This window comes from Podarcis muralis, chromosome 9, assembly GCF_964188315.1.
Source record: "Podarcis muralis chromosome 9, rPodMur119.hap1.1, whole genome shotgun sequence".
NCBI classification, from domain to species: Eukaryota; Metazoa; Chordata; class Lepidosauria; order Squamata; family Lacertidae; genus Podarcis; species Podarcis muralis.
Genome location: NC_135663.1, coordinates 38,063,000 through 38,077,908, shown reverse-complemented (window position 1 = coordinate 38,077,908; position 14,909 = coordinate 38,063,000). Strand labels below are relative to the sequence as shown.

The 14,909-nt window shown below is 42.1% G+C and overlaps 1 protein-coding gene across 1 annotated transcript in view; it reads right to left on the bottom strand.

Annotated features, from left to right (window-relative positions):
- The window catches only part of EDNRA (endothelin receptor type A), a 30,008-nt gene extending 15,482 nt beyond the window's left edge, over window positions 1-14,526 (bottom strand). The window contains exons 1-3 of the mRNA XM_028743216.2: window positions 14,173-14,526; window positions 10,179-10,625; window positions 1,177-1,301 (exon numbers count right to left, since the gene is read on the bottom strand). Coding sequence (XP_028599049.1) covers window positions 1,177-1,301; window positions 10,179-10,565 — 512 coding nt within the window. The 5' untranslated portion in view covers window positions 10,566-10,625; window positions 14,173-14,526. The remainder of the gene's footprint in view (window positions 1-1,176; window positions 1,302-10,178; window positions 10,626-14,172) is intronic.
- Between the last annotated feature and the right edge of the window lie 383 nt (window positions 14,527-14,909).

Below are 14,909 nucleotides of genomic sequence, written 5' to 3'. Positions count from 1 at the left end.
ATCTTAAGTTGTCCAAATGCATAGTGAATAGGCAACTTTCTATAATATACAGACAATTGTGGACATAATCCCACACCACAGCAAGATAAACAAGAGGAATTAATTCACATGATGTGGGTTAATTTGTTTGTTGTTTATGGTACAGTTTTCCCAGGGGAGCAATTACTAACATTTTAAAAACAAAACAAAGCAATTTAACAATAAAATTAAGCAATTTGATAAAACGATAGGACAAGAAACCAGCAGCTGCATCAGAATAATAATAATAAAAATCAATGTTGTTTGGAAATAACTCAACGATGTTTTTCAGTCCTAAGGAATTTTTTTTTAAAAAGCTTGTGTCTGGGATACAAAAGGCAGAAGTGTAAGTAGATCAGATGAGAGTGTTTTGTAGAGAGTGTTCCGCAGCTGAGGTGCCACATCTCCCCCCAATGTCTAATTTCAGAAGGTATGGGGCCACCCCAAAGAAGCAAAAAGGAGAGACCAGGCAAGCTGGCAGCAATGAAAAGAAGAAAAGGAGGAGCAGAACCATTGGGGCAACCTCACAGGGCAGGGGTCTTGACAGGTGCCCAACAATGCTGATGCAGGCCTTGGCTAATGGCTTTGCTCCACTCCTTTGCCAAACATCATTATTATTTATTAGATGTATACTCTGCTCTTAATCCAAAGGTCATATGGCAAGAGGCTGGAGTTAATCAGCCCATTGGGGTCCAATCAAGGGAGAGACCCATACATAGGATTGGTAAAGGCATTTGAGCATCTGGTGCATGCTGCCTTCAGGCAAAACATCTTTGATGCTTGGTTTAAGAAGTCTAGATATCATGTCATCTTAAAAATGCTTCACTTAATTAAGAGGACCTGATCATTTCCACACTATTACTTTGTCTAGAAGCTATTAAGAAAATTATCACATGCGATTACAACACAGGATGAAAGCTTTAACCTTAAAATAAAACCAAGCAGCCACAGTGCAATCCTGTCTACTCAGAAGTAAGTCCTACTGAATTCAATGGAGCTTTCTCCCAGGTACATGGGATTAGCAATCCAGCCTTAATATCATAAACAGCCATTAGTTCTGTAGCTTTCAAAATCCAGAGTCATTACACTACTTTTTGACTCTCTTCATTCTTGTTCTAGGAGAAATTGTTCATAGAATGAAATTGTAGAGCTATTTACCTGTCCACGCTTAGAGCACAGAGGTTAAGGACTGTGATCCCCACTGATGCTTTCTGAAGAAAAGGAAAACAGCTGCAAAGAAACTGCCCAAAAGGAGACATCCCAAAGGGCCACTGACCATGAAGCTAAAGGATGGATAAGAAAAATAATGGGAAATGTTAAATGGCAGTGTAGAAAAAAATGAACATATACCTGAATCTCACCTTGCCTGTCCTCGCAACCAATTAACATTCTCCATATCAAAGTGTACGTTTTTCCAAAGTCATCAGGTGATCCCAGATTGTGCCAATAAAAAGAGGGATTCACCTACATTTATTGATTTGAAACGTGTATATACTTTTCTATTTAACATTAAGAATTCATCATATAAAAAGTGACATTAAAAACAGCTTAATCGCTTTAAGAGAAACAGTGTGAAATCATGTAAAACTGGGGTGCACACAAGTGTGTGCAGCAGAGAATGGCTGAATAATCTAGCTGCTCTGTCTCTCACTCTGTTAAGTCTTAGCTACTGAAACCCTGTACCACCAATCAGGTGTCCAGGAGTTGGTAGACAGGGAATGACGGAGGGAGTGCAGCCAGCTAAGGAACACAACCTCACTGATTACTTTCAGTGAGCAAGGAAACAGTTTTAAATCTGGCCTCCACAATGACAGCTGCAAAGACACTCAAAAGTTGCCAGGTTTGATGCTGCCTGCTTCACCATAGACAAACTGAAGGAAATGACCCCCCCCCCCCACACACACATAAACAGTCATTGAGGGCTCTGCTATTAAAAAAAGGCAGGAGGCTTAAAAAAATTAGAAGCTCACATCAGCACCTTCAATAATGAAGTGGGGGAAATGGATTCTAAAGTTATTGTATCCTTAGAGATAAGTGTAAACAGTGATCAAAGCTTACAAAGTAACGGAGCTTCAGTTTTATTATTTGGAAAGACAGGCAGAGAAGGAATATTTGCATAAGAGGTCTGGGGAAAAAATCTGTTGATGGGAAGGATATGATCAGTTTCTTAAAGGTGGGAAGAATTGCTCCCAGATGTCAACAGATATGCTTATGCAGGCTAAAAGGATCCAATGTCATTAGAAAATGGAGATGGCATATTACACAGAGCAGTGACAAAGAAGACAGCACACGTCCTCTTTCTCCTGAACTTCCAGTACTTTGGGATGAAGCTCAAACAGTGCACCTTGGCCTCCTCAATATAACGCTCCAATGTGGGGCAACATACATTTGTGGCTAAAATGTTAAAAATCACACACACACACACACACACACACACACACACATACTGCATTGATTTGCAGAGTGACATACCATGCCGGGAGACAATCTTAAATTTGACTGCAATCCCACCATAGATAGATCTGCCACGAAGGGGCCCCTGCTGGAACAATATGGGCCCCACGACTGGCACAAAGAAATAATTTGAAAGACGCTTGTAGGCTGCAGTTCTAATGAAAAATGGGCCCTCTCAGTCCTGGAATTTAATTTTTATAAAATACAGATAGGGTTACTAATCCCACTATTAAAGAAACATCTGATTTGGTTCTTTTTGACAACAGAGATCACATACATTTCTGTAGTCTGCTTTTCCATTCATTCAATGATAACATCTGATTTAGTCCTCAAACAGATGTCAGATCCTATGCCTTCAAACTGTTGGCTTTCTAGATCCATCCAGATGTCACATTTGAATGGTTGGATGTATCAAAGACATTTTACAGATGATACATTCCGCAGCCTGTGTGGTTACAGTCATCCTAAACCCCAGTCTAGAAGACATTGCCCATGTGTACAAGGCAGTACAGTATATTTATGCCAGGCTCCCAGCTAATTATATGAGTGCACCTTCTGGCTCAACCTGCTTTGTTCACTCACTGAGTGGAACCTTGGGAAGGGAAACCTTAACTGAGCTCACTGGATAGCTCAGTTGGTTAGAGCGTGGTGCTGATAATGCCAAGGTTGCAGGTTCGATCCCCAGGTGGGACAGCTGCATATTCCAAGATTGCAGGGGTCTGGACTAGGTGATCCTTAGGGTCCCTTCCAACTCTACAATTCTGTGAATGTGCAGGATTCACAACAGGGCAAGGAGCTCTGTGCTTACAGCTGTACATGTATACACTCTTCTTCTTCCCAAATATTCCTTGTGCAGATGGCAGATACAGGGCCAGTTCAGCTGCACACTCCATGTGTATGCCAAATGGATGCAGAGTTCTCTTGTGAACAGCTCCTTGGGGCCTGGTCTTTCAAAAGCTTCACAAGGGAGGGAGGTTTACCAATCAGTACTGTCCAGCCTTACTGTGATTTCAAAGCTATTCTCTTTCAAGGCAAATCTGCAGCGCAATGTCTGACAAGAGTGGAATTCTGTCCACATATTTGTATGCTAAAATCAGAAACTTTTGAAAGATTTCAATACTCTGCTGCTGGAATCCAAGAAAACTAACCAGACAGCCACAACTTCCTGAATATCCCCTCCCTCTAATCTTGCGTTTTCCACGCTCAACCCCGTGAAGCCGTAATAAACAAAACAGAACATTCCATTTGGATGATTTCTAAATGTCACCAAGTGGGCTTCAGTTTACTTGGTGGTATTTATAATTTTTTTTGGCACCGTTCTTGCACTGCTGTATAGAAGACGCTTTTGTGGAAGATGCTTTTAACATCTATGCAAACATGCTGATTAAAAATGAACCGTAAGATCCAGAGGAGGGAAATCAATTTCCAACCATGCTTTGGAAGGTGCATGCTACTTTTGAACATGGCTTTGGAAAACACAAGAAGTCCCAACAGTGGAGGAATGGCAGATGAAGATGATGGACTTTTCGGAGCTAGCTAACCTGACTGGAAGAGTCCGTGACCAGGAGGAGGAGGAGTACCAGGACGATTGGATGAAATTCAAGGACTATTTAGTTAAAAATGCTAAGATATATTAATTGGAAAAACTTACAAATACCAGATAGGCTTAGGATTTAAATATGTGATGTTAGAGAATAATATCTTTAAAGTTAAAATGAAAAGGAAAAAAGATGTTAAGTGATTAAGTTACTTTTATGAGAAAATTTGTTTTGGAAAACTGTTACAATGATATACAATGAAACTCAGCCAGGGGGGGTTGAGGAAGTCTTTTAACAATGTTACTAAGATTGGACTAAGTATAGTTAAGATGTATGTTTGTTTGTTTGTCTGTCTAAAATTCTGGAAAATCAATTAAAAATTTGAAAAAGGGAGGGGGGAGCTTCTGGCTTTGGAACACAGCCACCTTCCAAACTCTGCTGGTATTGAGATGGTATGGATTTAAGGAACATAGGAGTTCTCTTGCTGGACTGAACCACTTAGTCCTGGATTCAGTTCCCAATAATGGCAATCTCGATTCCCTTGGAATATATCACAAAAAATGTAACGACTATGCCCCGACCCACTCAGGAGGCTTTTATATGAGGTAGCTACTGGCAATGATCCAACATGGGTGATTCACGTGGAAGGCATAACAACAGTGTACATTTCGAATGCACAAACCAAATTGGTGGTACATAGTGTGGACCAGGGAGCACATTTCTAGCCATGTGGCAATGGAAACAGGCACATTCAACCAAGGAATTCAACTGGATCTGCATTGTTTCCATGTAACTGTTTTTGGGCTGGGATCCATATGTCTGCTCTACCCCACTGACTAATGATTCTGCTCATGCAACATTACACTTGCGCGCACACACACGTGCGCGCACACACACAATGTATTTAGAATGATTGCAAATCCATCCTTCTTCCCGATATGTTTATCAGCTGGTGTAAAAGGTGGACTATATCTCGTTCTTGGAATCAGTTAAAATATTCCCAAGTGGAATTTCTGGCTGACCAGCAATTTGAGAGCTGGAGGAAGTGATCAGGGGAACGTTTCAACAGGAAATGCAAACATCCTAAAAGTGTATATTGCAGACTCTGCAGTGCTACTAGCTATGGCTGTCTTGGCACAGCTTCTGTCCCCACCTGCATTTTGTAGTAGAGGCTAAGCAATTAACATTCTTGCATTTATCCAATTTCCCATCCCACCCCAGTTGAACAGCGCTGTGTAACTATGAAGGGGCCATATAACCCTTGCATGGAAGCAGAGATGCTGATTAATGAATTATACATTCATAGTAGCTCACATACTGGCTGGATTAAAGGAGCATGCAAATGTTACTTTGAAAGAACAAGCTGATTGATAGCAGCAACCCTGTATACTAATAGTGATGCATGATGGCTGATGCTTGACCAATAGTGGTCTTCCTATATGCTAATAGCAGATTAATCAAGTGCTGATCTTTATGTAGCCAAAACAACATCATCCACATACAACTTCCAAAGAGGGGGTTTCAGTAAGCTTGGAGGACCTCCAAGGTTTGCAAAAGTACAAGCAAGCTTTAGGAGGAAAATACTGTATGGAGGGGGGAATGAAAACACCTCCAAAAACCCCATTGAGGCACAAGAATAGTCAGTGGTTGTAGAATGCTGAGTGTGAAAAAATGGAAAACCATAGAAGTGGGACACAGAATGAAGTATCCTGGAAAAGGGCATGGCTGGCTGAACAAAATTTTGTTTCAAGTTCCACTTGCAGAGCTCTATTCTGTGCCTTATTTCTTTAGAAGATAAATAGGGCCCACAATTTGTTTTCTTAGAATCCTGTTTATTTTTTTAAAAAATGTATATATGTACACACATACTCAACTCAGCTCAACAACTAGAGAAAATTAAGGCTTGGGCATACATGTGCACTATGTGTATGTACATGCAGACAATCTCTATCTCTCACAACTTCAGAGAAAGTGACAGGGAGTGATCTGTGAGCGATCGGCATGGCTTGTGGTTGAGACCGTGTGGGAGGAAGTCTGGCCCAAACCATTTACAGCTAAATTTTATTCAAAACAAAACCAAAACTTTGTACTAATGCCAGAGCATCCGTCTGTTAGGACTCACTTCATCTTCAAAGAACGCTAAGCAAAAAAAGGTTTTATAACCAGATCCATTGGACTGAAGAGAGAAACAATTCTGGAATAATGACAGAAAGATTTTAATCCAGTTTTTAGGAAAGGCAAGTCTGTTTTTCCAACATAAAATCTCAACTAAAATGTGAAAGTTCATAGTTTTTTTGTTTTTAAAAAAATGCTTCCACCACCCAAAGAGTCCTGCGTTTAAGAGGCAAGAGGACAGTGATAGAGCATATGCTTCTCCAGCAGAAGCTCCTAGATTTAATTCTTCACAACTCCACTTAAAAACAAAAAAGTCTGCTGGGCTAGAAATATTTTTTTTATCTGAATCTTTCAAGAGGTGTTGCTGATGAGAGTAGTCCATACTGGGCTAAATTGGGAAGATATATAAGGCAGCATCACACATGGGCTGGTTAGCATGGGCTAACGTGTCAATCTTTCAATTGCTGGACAACTTGCAAAGCAGCTCATAAAATAATAATAATAATAATAATAATAATAATAATAATAATAATAATAATACATTTGATTTATATCCCACCCTCCCCAGCCGAAGCTGGGCTCAGAGCGGCTAACATCAAATGTATAACACATTAACATAAAATCAGACAATCAATTAAAATACATCCTCAAATTCAGATATAGCGGCAGTTAAAAATATATATTAAATCTTGATCATTACAATATAAACTAAAATTGCCATTTAAAACCTCAGTCATTTTGGTAGTACAGCTTGTTCCCTGAGTTTTATGGCAGCTGCACAGAATTCTGATTCTGCGATCTTTGGAAAACCCCTTTTCTCTTGCCATACAGTTACAGAAATGCATACACCAGCCTCTAAAATTTGAATGCTTTAAGGAGAAAAGGCTCCAAAGCACACTTGCTAGGGAGAAAGTCTCACTGAACACAGTGGGACTTACTTCCAAATAAACATGTATATGATCCTGCGGTAAATTAGGGAAATAGGGGAAGTTGCCTGTACCAAGTCAGACCATTGGTTCATGAAGCTCAATATGGCACTGAGCAGCAGGGCTGCTCCATGAATTCAGGCAGGGGCTTTCAAAGCCCTACTTGGAAAGCCAAGAACTGAACCTGGGCCTCTTCTGCATGCATCTTTCTTCACAGGGGAGTTGCTCCATCCCTTTGATAATTTTGGTTGCCCTTTTCTGAACTTTTTTTCCAACTCTACAATAGCATTGTATAATTGCATTATTATATTGGCAGTTTTATTGTCAGTTCCCTCATCCCTGCATGCCACATGGGACATTTAGAGCAAGGGTATGAAAGGTTCCTTTTTCTACGGGCAGGAACATGGGTAGGAGAGAAGTGAACCCCACTCCACCCCTCTCCCCTGCTTTACTTTATTGCACTCTGCTGCTTTCAGCAGCTTTCTCTCAGCCCATCTCTGATAACTGGACATAAGCCAGGCAGGGAGGAAATTGCTTAAAGCAATGGAGTGCAGTGAGATAAGGCAAGGAAAGTGTGTGTGTGTGTGTGTGTGTGTGTGTGTGTTGTTCTCTTAAAGATTGCCACCCTCCCACTCATATATGAATGGATCAGACACATGCATAAAGCACATATGGCTCCCCTTATCACATCTATTTTCATCCCACAGGCTGGTTCACACAAGCATGCTGACCACACTGTCGAGAGACAATTGGCATGTTTGAACGTGGCATCACACATAACCCAAGCACACACTGTTTTTCAGTGGAGTCAATTCACACATTCAATTATCTACTTGTCAGCATGTGTGTATGAGCAGGGCCCTGAGGCTACTACCTCTGATGTTCTGCATATGGGGCAAAAGAAACTTAAACAATGGTATACAGTGCCATAACTGTAACATGCCTTTAAAGGAGTTCAAGATGTCACACTCATAACAAAGTTTAAAAAAGCCCAGAGATTGATTATTGCCAGGCATCTGCACACCATGTATAGAAACTGTAGTTTCATTACAACTAAAAGCTCACCAAGAACAGACGCCATATTACACACAGATATAACCATCATTTTGCGATACTAGGAAGGGTGGTAGGAAAACCATTAGGCTCATGAACTTCAGTGAAGACTAAAAGGAGCGGGGAAAGTGGTTTATTCGGGTTTATTATTCTGTCACATAATCCAAAGTGACTAAGACTGATCCCAGCACTCCCTACAGTTTTAAACTTGAGTCATGGCCAACACCACATCATAAATCAGAACTCCAGCACATTCATTCTGACAGTCTGGAAGTGTTACTTTGTCTTGTAGAGAATATTCTCATCATGCATCGCTATAGTTTACTTGGCCAGGTCTCTGAAAAAGATACCATGAAATGAATCTCCCAGTGGTAGTGGTGGTATTATTATTATTATTATTATTATTATTATTATTTCTAAACCACTCTTCATTTATTGTTGTTGTTTGACCATCATGGTCTTTTCAACCTCAGTGGCACACTATATAGTCTCCCTTATCCGCAGAAATACAATTGATCCCCATCTCGAAAATTTGGCCCAGTATAGCGAGAGGCTAAATCTTCTCCTTATCCCAGTTTTTACATTGCTTTTATACTCTTTACACGAGTGGGAGTATGCTGGTTTTTCCCCTGTGTTATGATAAAGGTGCAGTCACTATGTTCTCATTTAGTGTGGGATCTCATAATAGCCCAGCATACAAAACAGAGCAGGTTTGCTCTCCACATAGATGTGATGTTTCTTAAATAGGCACCATGCAGGAATTTTATTTATTTGTTGGTGGCATTTCTTCCCCGGTTTTCACCATAAAAGATCAAGGAGGCAGCTTACAATAATTAACTATACTAAATACAATTCCGATCAAAAAGATAAAAAGGCAAAAACAAACAAACATAAAAATAGCAGATAAAATGAGGAAGTAAAGAGCCATTAAACACTCAGGAGAACAGGACAGAATTCACAAAGTGCCTAAATGCCAGCAGAGATGGCAAGGGAAGTGTGAGGGCAAATAGCATAAGATCCCAGATTCTGGCTAAAACATCTCTAGATATTTTAACATCTCTAGTTAAAAGGGTCAGGGAACATCTGATGTGGAAGACTCCACCTCAAATTCTGTAGAGCAGAAGCAGCTAGCCTTCAGTTTGGCAGCCATTTTGTTCTGGCCCAGGACTTTTTTTCAGCCGGAACTCGCTAGAACTCAGTCCAGCACCTCTCAGGTGAGTTCCAGCACTTCTCAGGTGTGCGCCATTGCCATTCTAAGAGAAAGAGGGAGGTGTTTATGGTGAGCTCCGGCACCTCTTTTTCTAGAAAAACAGCGCTGTTCTGGCCCAAGACCAGCTTTGACAGTGACAGCAAAGAGGAAAACAAAATTAAGGCTGGGAAATGACCCTCTTCAGCTACTCTGGGAAGATCAGCTGAATAGAGGGGTTGTGTGCCTTGTGTGAGAGAAAGAGAGTAGCATGGCCTCCCTTAGCTAGTCCATCACTGATTTTAAGCACTGGCTTGTGATGTCCACAACTGCATCTGGATCTGGTAAGATAGAGCTGAATGTCATCCACGTAATGACAGCACTCAACTTCAACACTACAGATGCCATCTCACAAAGGTTTTTAAATAGCACAACGGAGAAATACAACAGCAAGTGAATACTGCGGCACAAATGGCATAACAATAGCAGCGCCTCAGCAACACCTTCTAGAATCTGATTGCCAAGTTGTGGGGGGGGAATGGGTTGACCATTAAACAATGCCTCCATCCCCTAATGTGTACAGATGATCAACCACAGAGATCCAGGAGAAACATGCTTCCACTGTCTAGCTCCATAGTTTTGGGTAATTTTTATTATCTATGAATGCCTGGAGCTTAGCTGTCGATGCTCACCTGTCCTCCCCAAGCCATTACAGTTAATGGATTACAACTACTACAACAACAAGAACATATTTATATGCTGCGAGGAGTGAGGGGCATCATCTGTCTGCCCCCCCTCCTTCACATCAGTGTTTCAGCTGCCCTCCACAAGTCAGCTTCTGCATACTGTACAATGAGTGCACAAACTGTAAACATTGTGGTGTTTTACCTTATATATGTTGATAGGGATATCTATGATGATATAGATGAGGTCTCCCAGGGCCAGGCTAGCTATCAGCGCATTAGGGCCATTCCTCATACACTTGTTCTGGTAGATAATCCGCAGCAGGGTTGCATTGCCAACAAGCCCAATGATGAACACTGCACAGGATATTGCTGTATTGATGTATTTGAAAGTGTCCATAATTTTGGGGCGTTGTGAACAATAGATATAGGTGCGGTTGGGTTTATGGGTAGGGAAGAACAGCTTAGATTCTGTTTCAGAGGAAGTTGTGACAGGGTTAGTCAGGTTTGACTGGTAGATGTCAGAACCGTCAATGATGACAAATCCAGTTATGAGAAGCACCAAGACCATCTCAAAATGAAACACTTCCATCTTCAAATCTTCTGTATTGGGAAATCTGTATTTCAACAGCAGCTGATGGACTTATTTCACCTACAATAAAAAGAAGGCAATATTTATGTTGCAATATTGGCAAACTGAAACATTTGTATATTTTCATAGAATTGCAGAGCGAGAAGGAACCACAAGTGTCGTCTAGTCCAACCCTTTGCAATGCAGGAATCTTTTGCCCAAGATGGGGCTCGAAACCCACAACCCTGAGATTAAGAGCCTCATGAACTTTTAATTCTAGACAGAAATCCAAATTAAACTTTTAAATTCATTCATTCATTTGCAAACTTATATCCAGCCATTCTATAATACTATAATCAAAGCAGCAAAGAAGGAGAAAGGGCAACAAATGTACAATAAAATACAATCACGTAAAATAGGATTGAAAGGTATTAAAAAATAAAAAGCAGAAGCAGACAGATCTATCTTAATCGTACCACCTTTGGATCCAGCTCAATACATTCAGAACTGGGGGGTTGTTTATTATTTAAATGGTTGATTTTAAACAAATGTTTGTGAAGGTAAATTCCGTTCCTTTAAAATCAGTCTCTGTTTATTTACACAACTTCCATTTGCTTTTGCTAAACCCGCCCCATCTTTCCCTAAGCATATTTCTTTGGAAATAAATTGCTTTGATATCAGTAAGGATAATCCAAACATGTATGATTAGAGATTTTTAGAGAACTTACAGCTATAAAATTAATAGAGTGCATACTGGATGCTGAAAAATGTTTGGTCGTTGGAACATAAGCAAGACTACTTTCCTTAAAATTTAAAATGACTACTACTACTTTTTTATTGTTATTATCAGAAATACCCAAGTCTCTTTTCTACGGGGTCAACAATCACCAAAGCAATAAAGCTATTGCAAGCCATAAAGGCTGCTGCAAAGTCCTGATCAGAAGCACGTAAACCAAGCAATTCCCATCCTATGTGTCATGATGCCTCATCTGGGGGAAGTAGTGACAGGACTCTCCAGCCTCTGGGAATTTAGGCTTCTAGGAACAACTTTGTTTGTTAATAGAACCCCAAGCTCTACCAGCTGGAGAATGGTGCAATTGATATAGTCTTCAAATTAAAGACTTTGGAGCCCAGGATTCCCCCCTCCCTGCCCCCGAGAACCAGAACTGAAGTGAACTCACAGTCCTCCAACACAAAAACCCCACTCCTGGTTTTACCCACCCCCTCACATGCACACCCACTTTCTTCATTTTCTCTGTACAGTACTGCTGTTCTGTTAATGTTGTTATTGATGGGCATTGTGGTTTTAATTTTATGACTTTAATGGATTTTTATTATTACTCTGATACTTCTATAGCCCATCCTGAGACTATATGATGAAGGAAGGGAGTATGAGTATGAATAACAACAGCAGTGGCAACATATTCAGCGGGGTGGTGGTGGCAATTTCTTGCTGCCATTGTTAAAAAACTGGGAATCAAAATCTTTGCTAGTCTACTTCAAATCTCACCGCCACTGCCACCAGTGTGTAAGATCTACCAGTAGAACTAGAACTGCCTCTGTAACTAACGCAGAATATAATATGGAGGGGAGAAGCTCAGTGTCCAATCTAACCAGGTCACCCACGTTTACTTGAAATTGAGTCCCACTGAATTTAGCAGGGCTTACTAACATGTAAACATACATAGGTTCACTCTCCACATTGCCTTCATTTCAATAGTCTTTTAATTACCTTTTTAAAAAAAGTATTAAGGAGCTGGGGGACATTAAGTGCTAAATTTCGGCTAGACTGTGGCTCAAAACTACACTTTGCACTAATTGTGTTTTTCTTTCACAAACAGCCAGAGTAGGACCCCAATCCAGATCAGGGTCATAGCTGAAATTGCTGGAAATGGCGAGGAGGCAGATTTCATCTCAACATGGAGATAAACTTCCTAATTGTTAACAGCTGTTTGGCAATGGAAAAGGCTGCCTTGGGAGGTGATGATCTCTCATTCACTTGATGGATATAAGTACTGGAGTCTGGATAGCCGCTTCTCAGAGATCGTGTAGTTGTATTCTGCGCTGCATACTCAAACAGAGCAGGTGTCGGGACTGGATACCTCCAAGGCCCCTTTTCAATTCTGTGATTTTATGAAAGTTTTAGAATTTCAACTAGCTCAAAGTAAAACTACATCTATTGACTCATTAAAAAAAAAAAGACTCCCCCAAATTTACAGTTAGGCAATACTTTTATTGGGACCAACTGGAATGTCCCAAAAGTTGGGCAAGTTTTCAAGTTCTGCAGAACTTTTCACCAGGCAGACTGTACCCAAAGCAGGCAGTCAGGAGGAAGACAGGTACTTCTAAGTAAAAATGGATAGCACTACAGGTCTGGGTACATTATGGCAAAGTGGACTTCAGATTGTTGCTATTTTGAGTGTGAGATTCAATCACATATCAGCAAATGCAGGCTGTGCGATTAAACTGGATTTGGTGCTCTCGCACAACAAACTTGATTCCTTTATCTTCTTTTTTAAAACTTTTGCAATAAGGAAAGTGATAGGAAAATGCACTGAAACGTGTAAGATAACAATAACGTCAACTTCCTAGAAAACATATTAGGATGAAAGCTCAACAAGTAGCTGACGTTATATAATCCCCTTGTAAGCTTTCTGCAAATCAGAAACAAACCCTATTAACAGAATTCAGTATTACTATTATTATTAAGTGTGTTAGGAGGATCACAGCCTTACTTTTGACATGACTAACACTGACATCAGTGATACAACCAAGCCTAAACACATCCAACATGGGCCATTGAGTTCAAAGGAACGGAGGTTTCTGCCACAGCATGTGCCCTGAATGGAATACACAGACACACACGAGATTTTATGATCTACTCGTGCTAAACTTGGGTTTACTTGGAAGGATTTACGTGGAGATTCTTCCAAGCGATGGCGGTGTCCGCCGATAGCAGACGGGACCCGGGATCGCACACCTGCAGGTGAGAAAGCAGCAGGGAGCGTAGGAGCCAACTCCTAGGGGTTGAGGTCCCTTCGCCGCCCCCCCAAATATTTGAGGGAACTGGATCCCCTCCAAAAGAAGTTGATGAGCACTGGCATTCAAATAGTGTGATCATGTGATCGACTATGCGGAGCGGGGCTTACCTGCCCTCCCCATATTTTATTCCAGTTGGCACCCTTGGCAGGGAGCGATGTTTAAAAAAGAAAAGCGGCAGGAGGGAGAAGGGAGAAGGGTGCAGCAGCAGCAGCCCCCTCCCCTTTTCCGTGTCTGTTTCTCCAGCAAAGCAGCAGCTTCCCACGAGCTGTTGCTTTTCATTTCACCGTCGGGGGGAGAGATTAATCGCGCGTCCCTTGAGTTTGGCCAGGAAGCCGCCGGTTCCCTGCCTTATTTCGGGCAAAGACCCCGCACTTGCTTGAGAAAGAGGGCGCGCACACGAGAAAGGAGGGAGCGGAACAGACGAGCACCGCTTGCTTCCTACACCCAAGAACCAGAGGCCAACTCTCATCCCTCCTCCCCGTCCCCAGGCGCCGGGTTTTCCAAACTCCCTTCTTCCCTCGCAGAGAGAGACAACAAAAAAGTACAGTATCCCCGACGGTGAGCCACGCGGCGTCGGTCCACCCACCGTTTTGTCCCGCGGAATCTGCGCGCCCGCGACGCCTGGCGTGGCTCCCGCCCGGGAGAAGAAGGACGAGGCGAGGAACACGCCGCCGCCGCGAGTCCAGCGGGGCGCATGGGAAGCTCTTTGTAAGAGCCGCGCAAGCGAAAGTTGGAAGGAAGCTGCTCCCTGGCGGCTTTCCCTCTCTGAGATCCCTTTCCTAGAGAAGGCTTCCTAAATCCTCCAGGCTCCGTCTGGTTGGGTGGGATTCCGACTCTCCACCTCCGGGCAGAGGGAAGTCGGATCAGCCCCCTCCTTTACCCAACCCCCCGTTTCCGAGGAGGGGGGACGACTCTCTCTCTCTCTCTCTCTCTCTCTCTCCCACCCCCCCAAAGCCAGACGCTTGCAATGTTCAGAAGAGCATGCAACCTCAAAGACAGCCTCCTCCGCCCCCAGCAAAAAGAAAAGGAAAAAAATGAGTGGGGGGGGGGCCGCTAAGGGTGGTGCTTTTTTTAAGCAGTTCCTCCCTGGACAGGAGGAGGGGCTGGGGCTGCTTCTCTTGAGAAACCAGGATGAGGCATCCCACCACTTTAGGGATCTGCCCATGAGGAAAGCTTGAGAGCTGCGAATGCTTCCCTGAAACAAAAGTGGGCCGCAAATGCGCTAGAAATAAAAAGTAAGGAGTGGATCCTGAGTGGGAAAGGGATAGGTACCAGGAAATAGAGGAAATTATAAATACAAGTGTTCATAGTTGTACTTCTTTA